This window comes from Ahaetulla prasina, chromosome 2 (genome assembly GCF_028640845.1).
Source record: "Ahaetulla prasina isolate Xishuangbanna chromosome 2, ASM2864084v1, whole genome shotgun sequence".
In the NCBI taxonomy this organism is placed as follows: Eukaryota; Metazoa; Chordata; class Lepidosauria; order Squamata; family Colubridae; genus Ahaetulla; species Ahaetulla prasina.
Window position 1 is genome coordinate 294,002,190 of NC_080540.1, and position 15,047 is coordinate 294,017,236.

Consider the following 15,047-nt stretch of genomic DNA (forward strand, 5'->3'; position numbering starts at 1 on the left):
TTATTTAGTTGCAATTTTTTTTAATCCTTCTTTTATTGCTTTGTAAATAACTCAGTAAGGGAGACGGTGGCTCAGTGGCTGAGATGCTGAGCTTGTCAATCGAAAGGTCGGCAGTTCAGCGGTTCGACTCCCTAGTGCCGCGTAATGGGGTGAGTTCCCGTGACTTGTCCCAGCTTCTGCCAACCTAGCAGTTTGAAAGCACGTAAAAAGTGCAAGTAGAAAAACAGGGACCACCTTTGGTGGGAATGTAATGGCGTTCCGTGCGCCTTTGGCGTTTAGTCATGCTGGCCACATGACCATGGAGACATCTTCAGACAGCGCTGGGCTCTTTGGCTTTGAAACGGAGATGAGCACCGCCCCCTAGAGTCGGGAACGACTAGCACATATGTGCGAGGGGAACCTTTACTTTTACGTAACTCAAGTGTATTCCACATAACCAAATAGTCCTTCCTCCCCTTCTCCCAAAAACAACCCTGTGAGGTGGGTCAGGCTGTGAGAGAGAGAGAGAGAGAGGAACTGGCCTTAAAGTCCCTTAGTTGGCTTTCACACCTAAGGTGGGACTAGAATTCACCGTCTCCTGGTAATTTGGATCAATGTCACTCAGCCAGCTGTCATGCCTCAGGGCAGGACTAGAACTCCCAATCTCCTGGTGATTGGCCCGAAGTCACTCAGTCGGCCTTCCCGAAGGTGCTTTGGAAAAAGGCAACTGGACTTCGTTCGTTTCTTTTTTTTTTCCTGAAGCTTCTTCAGTTCTGAACAGTTGTTAAGTGAATGAAAACACTTTCGCACCTAGGTTTGGCCCCATTTTATGACCTTTCTTGCCACAGTTGTAAAGTGAATCTGGCTTCCCCATGGATTTTGTTTGTCAGAAGGTCGTAAAAAAGGATCACGTGACCCCGGGACGCTGCAACCTTCATAAATATGAATTGCCAAGTATCTGAATTTTGATCGTCTAACCCAGCGGTTCTCAACCTGTGGGTCGCGACCCCGTTGGGGGTCGAATGACGATTTGCCAGGGGTCGCCTAAGACCATCGGAAATACGGGAAGTATACTTGCGAGTCGAAGAATCGCGCTCCAATGGTTGACTCCACAAGCCAGCTGCAGGCTCTTCAAATCGCTAGCCGAATTCGGCTTCAGGCGCGATGAATTAAAAAAGAGAGAGATCTTTGCTCTGATGTCTCCCTCTCAAGCCAGCTGCAATCACTCCCAATCGCTAGCCTAATCTGGCTTCAGGCGCGATAAACTTAATAGGGGAGGAGTCTCCGCTTTAATGCCTCCGTCCTCAAGGCAATCGCAAGCAGTTCAGATCGCTAGCCAATACGGCTTCAGGCGCGATAAATTCAAAACGAAAATAATTTTACGGTTGGGGTCGCCACATCATGGGGAATTGCATTAAAGGGGTCGCAGCACTATAAAGGTTGAGAACCACTAGTCTAACCGTAGGGATGCTGCAATGGTCTATGTCAGGGGTCTCCACCCTTGGTCACTTTAAGACTTGTGGACTTCAACTCCCAGAATTGAAGAACTCTGGGAGTTGAAGTCCACAAGTCTTAAAGTAGACAAGGTTGGAGACCTCTGTTCTATGTGGGAAAACGGTCATAAGTCACTTTTTTCAGTGCCGTTGTAACTTTGAGAGGTCACTAAGCGAACTGTTCTAAGTTGAGGACTACCTGTATATTTTTATTTTGCTATTAGGTGGTGCAGTTGGCGCTTTGCATGGAAAATTTCAGTGTTTATGGACAATTCCAAGTCAGTATTGGCCCTACTCCTATAAAAGCAACTTGCACCAAAATAAGAAGGAAAAAAAAAGAACTTTTCTGTACCTGGGCTTCTCAAGCTTTAAGACATGCGGACTACAATTCCCACAACTCCACAGCCGGCCAAGACTATCTTAAACGTTGTACATAATACAGAAGCAGGCTCCGGTACAGATAGTCCTCGACTTACGGCCAGACTTGAGCCCAACGTTTCCATGGTTAACTCTGAACATTGATTTATTCTAGCCACCCAACTCAACCAGGTGACTCTGGGCAGCTGACAAGTCTTAAAATTTTAAAACAATGACAACAATGTGAAAGGCAATTTTTTTAAAAAAACACAATAAAAATGTCCACGAATGGTGATTAATCAGCTAATGGTAAAGTTATGTCTTATAATATAATTATTTGGGGAAAGAAAGAAAGGAAGGAAGGAAGGAAGGAAGGAAGGAAGGAAGGAAGGAAGGAAGGAAGGAAGGAAGGAAGGAAAAAGAAGGGAGGGAGGGAGGGAGGGAGGAGGAGGGAGGGAAGGAAGGAAGGAAGGAAGGAAGGAAGGAAGGAGGAAAAGGAAGGAAAGAAAGAAGAAAAGAAAGAAAAGAAAGAAGGGAGGGAAGGAGGGAAGAGAAGGGAAGGAAGGAAGGAAGGAAAGAAAGAGAAGGAGGGAGGGAGGGAGGAAGGAGGGAAGGAAGGAAAGAAGGAAGGAAGGAAGGAAGGAAGGAAGGAAGGAAAGAAGGGAGGGAGGGAGGGAAACAATGGAGGGAGGGAGGGAGGGAGGAAGGAAGGAAGGAAGGAAAGAAGGAAGGAAAAAGGAAGGAAAGAAAGAAGAAAAAGAAAGAAAAAGAAAGAAGGGAGGGAAGGAGGGGAAGAGAAGGGGAAGGAAGGAAGGAAGGAAAGAAAGAAAGAGAAGGAGGGAGGGAGGGAGGGAAGGAGGGGGAAGGGAAGGAAGGAAGGAAGGAAGGAAGGAAGGAAGGAAGGAAGGAAGGAAGGAAAGAAAAGGGAGGGAGGGAGAGAGGTAAGGAAATGCACCACATTTTTGAAAATCCCGACCTATATCTATTTCTTGCATTGATAATCTTCAAGAGACACACACCAATTCCAAAATCCTGGAAGAAAAGCATAAATCCACGGTGCTACCTTTAAAAAGAACCACAGGACTCCTTTGCGGCAACCTCAAACAAGGGCTTTTAAGGGTTGCTTACGCCAATAAATCACCAGAGTTCCTTGGAAGTTTCCCTCCACATGGTGTCCTTCACTTTGAGATTATAGCATCATTTCTGGGATTAGGCCTTCAAGTGCTAATTTCCTGTTGAATTCTGCTTGAGAGGGGAGGAAAAAAGAAAAAGGCTTGATTTGAACTGTGACAGTTTTACTCTGAGTAAAAACCGACCTTCTCTGCGTAGGTCAACTTTGGTGGGAAAAAAAGGAAAAGGCCCCAACAAGAATGTAAGATTCTACCCGAAGCCTTGTTGAAAGTGGACCTCACTCAGCAGCTGAGGTGGTTCTTTCTTAATCCATCATTTTAACTTATCCAGGGGTGAAATCCAGCAGGTTCTGACAGGTTCTGGAGAACCGGTAGCGGAAATTTGGAGTAATTCAGAGAACCAGCAAATACCACCTCTGGCTGGCCCCAGAGCGGGGTGGGAATGGAGATTTTGCAATATCCTTCCCCCAGGAGTGGGGTGGGAATGGAGATTTTGCAATATCCTTCCCCCAGGAGTGGGGTGGGAATGGAGATTTTGCAATATCCTTCCCCCAGGAGTGGGGTGGGAATGGAGATTTTGCAATATCCTTCCCCCGTAGTGGGGTGGGAATGGAGATTTTGCAATATCCTTCCCCCCGTAGTGGGGTGGGAATGGAGATTTTGCAATATCCTTCCCCCTGTAGCGGGGTGAGAATGGAGATTTTGCAATATCCTTCCCTTGCCACGCCCACCAAGCCACACCCACAGAACCAGTAGTAAAAAAATTTGGATTTCGCCACTGTAACCATCTGACGCTTGTCATAATTCCACCTGTATGAGTAGCTCCTGAGACACAAATGTCCGTTTTAGTGACCGTACCGAGTAACAACGGCGCTGAGAACGGCTATCTTCTATCTATCTATCTATCTATTCCAAGTACAATTGATTTGACACTTGATCCTAATCCATTTCAGAGTCAGTTTGGTCTAGTGCAGTGGTTCCCAACCAGTGTGCCGCGGCACTAAGGGGTGCCGTGAGATCTTTTGAGGGTGCCGGGAACTTTTGAGCTATGGAGATTTTAAATATCTATTTCCTTATAAGGGTGCCGGGAACTTTTGAAAGGCTTTCCAAGGGTGCCTCAAACAAGAAAAGGTTGTGCCTCAAACAAGAAAAGGTTGGGAACCACTGGTCTAGTGGTTGGGGCATCAGGCTAAGAATCGAGAGACCGTGAGTTCTAGTCCCACCAGAGGCACAAGGCCAGCTGGGTGCCCTTAGCCAGTCCCTCTCTCTCGGCCCTAGGAAGGAAGTAATGGCAAACTACTTCAGTAAACTTTAACAAAAAAGATGCAATGTCTTGTCCAGGCGGTTATCCAGAGTCAAACACTGACTTGAAGGCTTGTGCACGCACACATACACACATAGAGAGAGACCCATAATGCGGCTTGTTTGGCTTTAGCTTAGCAAGTTCAGTAAACTCAGCCTTTGCGACTGGGTTTATGGCTTAGCCACATTGGGTAACCTCAAGATTATAGTTTAATAAACCATGGCATAAAAACTATGGCTAGGTGTAATCTGTGAACCCAACCAGTCTTTCAGGACTATAAAGCATGAAATAAATGTAAAAGAACATACAGCAAAAAACAAAAACAAAATAGCTTCCAAAGCAGGCTTAAGGAGAAAGACAAGTGAAGTACATTTGCACAATTGATTTACCGATTTAACCCAAGGTTCTTGCACAAATCCAACCAAACCAAAAATGGATTTTGCAACAGTTAAAAAGCTCCAGACTCGGCATCAACTAAACCCGCATAGTATTTTACTCGCACGCAGCTGTTACTACTTTGGCTAAAAAAAAAAAAAAAAAAAAAATTCTGCGGTGTAGTGTGAACATAGCTACAGCAACGATGAAACGGAAGGGAGAAAAAAGATTACCACCTACTGTACTTTTAAGCCCAAGAGATATCCAGAAATAACAGTGTTATTATCCAAGCCATACTATTTGCATAGATAGAAAAAAACAGCGCATGGAATCACTAGGTTGTAGGTGCAAAAAAAAAAAAAAAATTGCACATTTTCAGGAGATAGTATCCACGTTTTAAAAGTCGGCACGAAACCTTCACAGACATCTGGGCATACAAAATTAGCTTGTGCGTCAAATTCCAGATACAAATATTAAAATCTTCACTGATCTGGCTGGCACCTCGGACTTTGTTATCCTGCTCAAACTCAACTTGGGAAGCGCTCCTGATATTTTATTTATTTATTTTGTCAAATACATATTAAATAATATATATAAGTATAAGCATGAACTGAATACATAAAATGAATACAACTAAAGGGGACATTAGGACAGGGATAGTAGCCACGCTGGTGCTCTTATGCACGCCCCTTACAGACCTCTTAGGAATGGAGTGAGGTCAACAGTAGAAAGTCTTAGGTTAAAGTTTTGGGGATTTTGGGATGAGACCACAGACTCAGGTAGTGCATTCCAGGCATTAACAACTCTAGTTACTGAAGTCATATTTTCTGCAAGCGAGATTGGAGCGGTTCACTTTAAGTTTGAATCTATTGTGTGCTCGTATAATTCACTACCAGATTCAGGGGAAAGAATCGAGACTTGAAATAGCAGCACCTGATGGAATTGCCCCTGCTAAAAATCATTTTGGATGTTTGAAACAGGCATATGAACAGATATAATGTTTCAAACATCCCATACATGCATACATACATTCATACACACACACGTGTGTGTGTGTGTTTGTGGGTAAGAGTATGTGTATAGTATAGTAGAACCCCTGTAATATTGCAAAATTAAATTTACTTGGTTTTCACCTTAATCTTGATTATGATGTATTGAAGTGTTATTACAGTCTGAAGTCACTTTATTTCTGCTATAAACTTGAATAATTCCCTTTTTTATGAGACTGTAATCTCTTAATTCGGGGTAAAGTTGGGGCCACTGGATGGAGCAATACATATACATGCATATACATACATATCTATACACACACACACATATACATATACATATACATATACATCTCCACCCAACATTAGCAAATATTTAGGGCATATCTTTCCTCAAATTACAGGAACATTCATTTTGGAATGTTCAAAATTTCCATTTGAATCACTGGGCACACAAACCGACACCCAAAATGCACAATCTGTAAAGTGACTTGCAACCAATAATTGCTCCCTTTGAGTGGCTGCCTAATCAGAATAAGGTTCTCTTGCGAGTTCCTGCAAATCTAAACTAAATTCGTTTTCATTCGCCCATCTCTAAATTCAAAGTCCATGAAAGGTCAAAAGGAAAGACCAGAGCGGTGTTGACGCCAACCCAGCTGCAAACCTCGGGTCTCGCCCACCCCAAATGAATCTCCCAAAATCCTCCTCCTCACCCATGAAAAAGATAAAACTCTGCTAATTTTGCAAAAGAGGAATGCTTTTGTGCAAAGCTTGCTGCCTAGCTGTCCCCAAAGCATCCTCTTAGAACTTGCTCTGATGAAAAACAAAAGTAAAATTAAAAAAGGAGAGGTGGGCTATTAACTGGGTGGGGGCAGGGGGGCTTTTAAACTCTGCAAAGTCTTCCGGCTTCAAGGCCTGCTCTTTGTTGTTAGCCGGCCATTATATTGTCCTGCAAACAACTCTTGGAAATCGCCTTCAGCTGAGGGCCGACCCACCCCCCCTACATCGGCAAAGCATCTGGTGTGCAGGAGACCTCCGAGCGTCTTATGCTAATAGCATCTGGTCCTTGTCTTTTGACGTCTCCTCCTCCCCCTCTTCCATCTGTTTATCTGGTCCACCTGTTGTCCCATGTTTAGATTTGCAAAGACACCCCCCCCCCACACTTCAGAAGGGACACAGATTTCATCTTGTTCACGCTGAACCGAACGCAGGATTCCCATCTCTCTCCAAAGCCTTTAAGAACTTCCCTCATGGAAAACAGCCCCTGGAGACAATGCTCCTTTTTCACCCTCTGTGAAAACAGAAGGAACGCCCAGATATCGCTGAACCAAACACAGGGTTCCATCGCTCATCAAAGTCCTTGAGAACTTCCCTCATGGAAACATGGGAGCTCCTGGAGACAATGCTCCTTTTTCACCCTCTGTGAAAACCAAAGTCCAGAAGGAACATCCAGATTTCGTTCACATTGAACCAAACACAGGGTCCCATCGCTCACCAAAGTCCTTGAGAACTTCCCTCATGGAAAAAAGGGTGATGGAGCTCCTGGAGACAATGCCCCTCATCACCCTCTGTGAAAACAGAAGTCAAAAAGGAACACCCAGATTTCGTTCACGTCGAACCAAACACAGGGGCTCCATCACTCACCAAAGTCCTTGAGAACTTCCCTCATGGGAAAAAGGGTGATGGAGCTCCTAGAGACAATGCTCCTTTTTCACCCTCTGTGAAAACAGAAGTCAAGAAAGAACACCCAGATTTCGTTCACGATGAACCAAACATGGGGCTCCATCGCTCATCAAAGCCCATGAGAACTTCCTTCATGCAAAAATTGGAGCTCCAGGAGACAATGCCCCTTTTCCACCCGCTGTAAAAAACAAAAGTCCAGAAGGAACACCCCCATCCTTCCCGATCTCCATCCCAAGAAACAGAAGAACAAGAGATGCTCCCTTACCTTCTTTTTGGAGTGAGAGTGGTCTTCTTCTCTGGAGGCTTTGCTGTTTTTCCCAGCTCTTGAAAGTTTGGGCTCCCCAGATTGCTTAATGGTGATTTTGATCTCTGGAGGGCAGATATAGTTCTCCAGGCTTTTGGGGGGCTTCTTGGCCCTCTTGGTGGTCTGGATTTTCAACTTCAAGCTTCCCTCGGTGAAGTTGGCCTCCTTGATGGAGAATTCCTGTTCCTCCAGACCGTCACCGGCTACCCACTTCTCGCTGTCGGCGTTGGAAATCGAATCCACATCCCTCCTGGAGCAAAGCTCATCTTCTTCCTCAATTTCCATACGATGGTGATCCCCACTCCCCGAGATCCCTTTCGCAGAGCCAGACGTAGAGAGCAGGATCTCCCCAGATCCTCCAAGAGCAGAAGGAGCTTTGGCAGAAGCAATAGTAGATGCCAAGAAGTCCGTCTCATTTCCTCTCGGCCGGGAAGGGCCTAAATTTTCCCTGGGCTCCATAGCAATCCCCCAGGCTCCGAAAAGTTTATGGGGGGAGGAGCAGAGGCGACTGAGCTGAAGACGAGGGGATCCTTCCCCTCCCCCCCCAGAAGAGAAGTCGAGATTCCACTTGGCTTTTCTTAGAGGTCGAAATGTCGGACCACAAGAAGGAACTCAAAAAGTCTCAGCTCTGCAACTGATGGGAACAAAAAACAACAACAAGAGATCAGAAAACTCGGAATGTTCAGCATGGATTTCATGTTGCTGTCAATAAACATTTTAGTACAGGAAGTCCTCACCTTACGATCACTTACCAAACGGTGAGGAGGAAGTTGTTAAGTGAGTTTTGCCCATTTCACAACCATTTATTTATTTTTTGCCACAGCTGTTAAGCGAATCACTGCGGTTGTTAATTGAATCATACTATTCTATTCTACCCATTCAGTATTGGTTAATATCAATAGCACTTAAGACTTATATACCGCTTTACAGTGCTTTAAGGTCCCCTCTAAGCCATTTTACAGAGTCAGCCTATGCCCTCCCCCATCAACAATCTAGGTCCTCATTTTACCCACCTCGGAAGGATGGAAGGCTGAGTCAACCTTGAGCCTGGTGAGATTCGAACTGCCAAATGTCTGGCAGCCGGCAGTCAGCAGAAGTAGCCTGCAGGACTGCACTCTAAACCACTGCGCCGCCGCGGCTCCTCAACTATTCAACGATGGGGATCAACCCGTCATGGTAACAACTGAGGCTCTCACTTTTGCAACTGAGGTCATGGATAATCATCGGGTCCAAGAAGAAAATAGAAGATGGCAATGGATATCACACAGAGTTAACAACCACTCGTTCAGTGACTGTTCAAAGTTACAACAGTTTTGAACGAGTGGTACCAGATCACCAGATCTCGAAGTTCTGGCTGTCCCGGCACCTGTCATCATCAGATTCAACTTATGATGGCTGCTAGAAGCCATGGTCATGTGACTGCCATTGATGCCTTCCCAGGCTTCCCACACGCAGTCAATGGGGAAGCCAGCAAGGAAGGTTGCAAATTGCTCTAGTAAGTTGTTCCCATGCCTGCTGGGTTTTTTTTGTCCCGAGGACAAAAAATGGCTATGAAATACAAGCTCCTGGTGACCATGGCAGCCACCTGCATACCATACATGGGTGTCCTTTTGTCATCTGGAATAATCACTCTAAGCCCAGTCATGCTCATGCCGTGGGCAGCGGCTTAAGAGCAACCTAGGAGTCCCCACTGAATTCCTGCTGGCTTCCCCAATGACTTTGTTTGTTGGAAGTCCACAGGAAGTCATGGGGAGCTCCTCACTTAACAATCCATGATCCTCACTTAACAACAGCAACACGGGTTGCCAACAACTAAACAACTTAGTCCAGTAACATCACACCATACAATCGCATTGTTTAATGAAGATTATGGTCCCAATTCCCATTGTTAACCGAAAAATACCTATAACTGGGGAAAGGTTTCGAGCTTTTCATCTACCTTTAAAAAGTGATCCTTTTCTATTACTGGACAAGATGCAGAAGTCACCTAGGTTTGCAGACAGGTCAGAGTTTTTTTTAAATCTGAATTAGCTGAAACAGTCAAAGTCAAACTAATTATTAACAGAAGGGAGGGGAGCAGAGTTGGGACTGCTTGAAAAAAATGAAATTATTTCATGCAGGTGGGTTGCTCTGGGTTTCCTTACATTCTGCCTGCATACAGGAAACACGTTTGTGAGAAGGTCTCACAGGGATTTCCTCCAAAAGAAATTTTAAACCAATTACACTGCTTCTGGGATATTTATTTACACCCCATGGGCTAACCAGTGAGGCTAGCAATGACTTATCTCATCATACACATCGGGCACATTCCACCAAAGTTTAGTGTTGTGGTCCGCCAGCACCCTGCAGAGCTGCCAACGGAATCGGACAGCGATGAGGCTGAGGTGAGGCCAGGTCCATCAGGGAGTGAGGTGCAGACTCCAGAGCCTCCAGAGACTGTTAGTAGTGAGGCAGAGGAACAGGAGGAGCCTGTTCCTAATGCACGCATGAGAAAAGCTGCCAAAAGGCAAGAGCAGTTCAAGCAGAGAGGACGACTCAGGAGTAGGGCCAAGAGATGATTGGCCCCTCCCATAAGGCTTAAAACAGACCAGCACTGGCATTTCAGCTTTGCCGGAAAAAAACGTTGGTAGCTTCGTCTACGTCTTGCATTTATTTTTGTGACTTCTGAATGTTTAGCCAAGAAAGGCCTTTGGCAGTTTGCCTAATTGGACCAAGGTTTGCGATAGGGCTGAGGAATTTGTGTTGGGAGGAATTTGTTTTAATTTAGTTGAACTACGCTGGGAATGAAGTAATTCTCAGCTGTTTGAATAAAGTTTGGTGGTTGTTTTTTTCCACGGACTGAGTTTCTACTATCTACTTGGGCCTGGGTCACAACATTTAGTTACAATATAGAAACTATTCATTACTAACTATTCCTTAATCTGCACTACTATTAATCGTTCCATAGTTCCCATCACCAATCTCTTTCCACTTATGACTGTATGACTATAACTTGTTGCTGGCAATCCTTATGATTTATATTGATATATTGACCATCAATTGTGTTGTAAATGTTGTACCTTGATGAACGTATCTTTTCTTTTATATACACTGAGAGCATATGCACCAAGACAAATTCCTTGTGTGTCCAATCACACTTGGCCAATAAAATTCTATTCTATTTCTATTCTATTCTACAGCAGTGCTTCTCAACCTTGGTATCCTGAAGTTTGTGTGGACTTCAACTCCCAGAATTCCCCAGCCAACCACTGGACTAGAGTTACATCCAAACTAGGGAGGATAAAATTTCAATCGCTTTTTCTAAGTCATACATCATAATCTATAAATCATAAGGGTGCACTCAAACAACCTGCCTAGCGAAAATAGAATCAAGATCACATAAAGTGTTAATACCGCTTTATAATGCTTTGATAAGATCACACCTGGAATACTGGACCCAGTTTTGGTCGCCAGGATATAAAAAAGATGTGGAGACTCTAGAAAGAGTGCAGAGAAGAGCAACAAAGATGATTAGGGGACTGGAGGCCAAAACATATGGAGAACGGCTGAAGGAATACGGTGTGTTTAGTTTAATGGAAAGAAGGACTAGGAGTGACATGATAGCAGTCATCCAATATTTGAGGTGCTGCCTCAAAGAAGAGAGGGTCAACCTATTTTCCAAAGCACCAGAAAGCAGGACCAAAACCAATATGGAAACTAATCAAGAAGAGAAGCAACCTAGAACTAAGTAGAAATTTCTTGACAGTGAGAACAATCGGAATGGCTTACCCTTTAGCAGTTGTGGATACTCCATTACTGAAGGTCTATAAGAAGAGATTGGGCATTGTACAGGAATAATGGTAGAATTAAACAAGTTGGAATGGTGTAATGTCGGGACTGCTCGGCAAACACTCCCGAAGGGAAAGGGTAAGGAAAGAGGAGTAAAGAAGGAAGAAAGTAGGTAGGTAGGTGGGTAGGGAGGAAAGAAGGGAGGGAGAAGAAAGGATAGGAGGAGGAGAAGAAGAAGATAGAGGGTTAGAAAGGATGGTAGTGAGAAGTGGGAAAGAGGAGGGGAAGTAGGAAAGCGAGGAGAAGGTGGTGGGGGAAGTTTAAGAAGGATGAGAAGGGAAGAAAGGATTAAAGGGGGGAGTGGCAGTCGAGCAGCCCTGATTGAGTATAATTTGAGTATAGGACTGATTGTTGGATAAGTGATTGTATTGTACACTGGTCAAATTGTGGGAATTATTATGGAAAAATAAAATAAAAAAATTTTGCAAAAAAAAAAAGAGATTGGGCAGCCATTTGTCCAGAACAGTATAGGGTCCCCTGCTTGGACAGGGGGTTGGACTAGAAGACCTCCAAGTCTCCCTTCCAACTCTATTACTTTTCAACCAAGAAAAACTCAACAGCAGCAGTGAGGAGAAGATGGCTCCTTCCTGGGCGGGCCAAACAAGGCACTCAAAATGAAGGAGCAAGCCCCAAATTTCTCCCACGCTCAAGGCACGAACACAGCTTAACAACAGTTAGCTAGTCACCTAACCACGGTGGCAATGGGGCATACCGCGGTAACAACTTCCTCACTGAGCTAAGCAACAGAAATCACGGGGCTCCATTCGAGTCCTTATCTTCAGGGCTATCTGTAGTTGCCCGTGGGAATATCGTTGCCCTAGAGCAGGGGTGTCAAAGTCGATTTCATTGAGGGCCGCATGAGGATTGTGTTTGACCTCGAAGAGCCGTGGTGGGCGTGGCTGGGGGTGGGCGTGGGTGTGGCTGTGGCGGGCATGGCCAGCTCAACATCACTTGTGCCGGGGGCACCTGTGCTGGCCAAGTGCTAAGACAGGACTTCCCTCCCTCTCATCTCATCTCCTTCCTTCCTTCCTTCCTTCCTTCCTTCCTTCCTTCCTGGCCAAGTGCTAAGACAGGACTTCCCTCCCTCTCATCTCATCTCCTTCCTTCCTTCCTTCCTTCCTTCCTTCCTTCCTTCCTTCCTGGCCAAGTGCTAAGACAGGACTTCCCTCCCTCTCATCTCATCTCCTTCCTTCCTTCCTTCCTTCTTTCCTTTCCGTCCTTTTCCTTCCCTGTTTATTCTCCTTTCGTCTTCCTTCCCCTCTTTCCTTATTTTTTTCCTTCCGTATTCTTTTTCCACCTTTCCTTCTTCTTCTTTGTCTTTCCTCTTCCCCTTTCTCCTTTCCTGTCCCTTCTTGCATGCTCAAATGCAAAAGGGGGAAACATTTCTCCTTTAGTTTTGTTTTTAGTTTTGTTTGGCTAGCCCTCTGCTCATGAAAATGGAGCCCAGGGGGGAGGGGGCTGTGCATGGCCCTCCCCGCACCTGTTTTCAGCCCCGACAGCCTCCTGCAGGCCCTCTTTGAGAAAAAATAGAGCTCGGGGCGGGGGAGGCATGTGCCAAACCCCCACCCCCCAAGTTCTGTTTTTGCTGGCAGAGAGCTGTGCAGTAGGCCATCACGGCCGAAAATGGGGCATGGAGGGGCATGTGTGGCCCTGAGCTTTGTTTTTGCTGGCAGAGGCACCACAGGCTGGTCCTTTGCTGTTTCCAGACCAATCCTATGGACCAGATTTAAGCACCCCATGGGCCAGATCCAGCCCACAGGCCTTGAGTTTGACACCCCTGCCATAGAGCAGGGGTCCCCAACCTTTCGGACCTCAGGGACCACTAAATTCATAATTTTAAATCCCATGGACCACTAATATAATTAGATAATTAGAACTGCAGAAAAAATAATTGCTACCAACCTGCCTTCCATTGAGGACCTGTATATTGCACGAATCAAGAAGAGGGCCGTGAAAATATTTGCAGATCCCTCGCATCCTGGACATAAACTGTTTCAACTCCTACCCTCAAAACGACGCTATAGAGCACTGCACACCAGAACAACTAGACACAAGAACAGTTTTTTCCCGAAGGCCATCACTCTGCTAAACAAATAATTCCATCAACACTGTCAGACTATTTACTGAATCTGCACTACTATTAATCGTTTCATAGTTCCCATCACCAATCTCTTTCCACTTATGACTGTATGACTATAACTTGTTGCTGGCAATCCTTATGATTTATATTGATATATTGATCATCAATTGTGTTGTAAATGTTGTACCTTGATGAACGTATCTTTTCTTTTATGTACACTGAGAGCATATGCACCACGACAAATTCCTTGTGTGTCCAATCACACTTGGCCAATAAAAAATTCTATTCTATTCTATTCTAATATGATCTGCCTAATGACTGGCTGGGTGGACATGGATAGGTGGTCATGTGACTGAGTGGGCATGGCCAGCTCGATGGCCAACTCGATGTAACTCGCATCAAGGGGCACCTCACCGACCTCTACTAACCCCTCTCATGCCAGCCACTCCTCACCTCCTTAGGGCCCCAACAGGAAGCAGTTGTTGGAGTTAAGCAGCCACCATGAGAAAGAGTTGGCAAACCAGCTGGATCAGTACAAATTGGACCTGACCGAGATGGAGGCTCAGCGGAAGCACCTCACTGAGGACTACTAGCATAGGTTTTCTAAGCAGAGGGAAGACCTGCAGAAGTGCAAGGCCAGGTACAGGTGCCTGGAGGCTCAGCGGGCTGAGATGGTCAGCCGGTTCCAGGCCATGATGCAGTCCCAATGGAATAATGCCCTCTGGCTCTTTACCACCAGTGGCACTTCCTTCCAGCCTTCGTCCAAAGCCCCGGACCAGGAGGCGGAAGCAGACCCCAAGTCGGAATTTCTGCCCCCCTCCAACCCACATAAGAAGACTCCAAAGGCTTGAAAGACTGTACACAAGAAAAATATATTTTGGAATGGAGAAAGTGGATTGATTATATTCAAAATAAGTATCAGATTAAAAAATATCAATTAGTTTTTGAGTGAAGGTAGGAATTGCTATGTATTAGAGTTTAAGAAAGAAGGGAATTGATAGTGTGATGGCGTGATGGTGTGAAATGGAATATGTTTTATGTTATATTTTAGATTATGTTTGTTAGTTACAATACCCTGTATTCTGTTCTGGGAAGTCTTGGGGGGAGGGGGGAGGAGGGGGGAAATGGGGGGGAGAGGGGAAGCTTATAAATTGATTGATTGCCATTGTACAGGAATAATGGTAGAATTAAACAAGTTGGAATGGTGTAAAGTCGGGACTGCTCGGTAACCACTCCCGAAGGGAAAGGGTAAGGAAAGAGGAGTAAAGAAGGAAGAAAGTAGGTAGGCAGGTAGGTAGGTAGGTAGGAAAGAAGGGAGGGAGAAGAAAGGATAGGAGGAGAAGAAGGAGGAGAAGATAGAGGGTTAGAAAGGATGGTAGTGAGAAGTGGGAAAGAGGTGGGGAAGTAGGAAAGCGAGGAGAAGGATGGTGGGGAAAGTCGAAGAAGGATGAGAAGGGTAGAAAGGATTAAGGGAGGGAGTGGCGGTCGAGCAGCCCTGATTGAGTATAATTTGAGTATAGGATCGA

At 45.3% G+C, this 15,047-nt stretch overlaps 1 protein-coding gene across 2 annotated transcripts in view; it reads right to left on the minus strand.

Moving 5' to 3' along the window:
• The window catches only part of SETBP1 (SET binding protein 1), a 370,029-nt gene that overhangs the window by 330,615 nt on the left and 24,367 nt on the right, over nucleotides 1-15,047 (minus strand). For both annotated transcript variants that reach the window (XM_058171213.1, XM_058171214.1), the window contains exon 2: nucleotides 7,575-8,247. In XM_058171213.1, coding sequence (XP_058027196.1) covers nucleotides 7,575-8,072 — 498 coding nt within the window. In that variant the 5' untranslated portion in view covers nucleotides 8,073-8,247. The remainder of the gene's footprint in view (nucleotides 1-7,574; nucleotides 8,248-15,047) is intronic.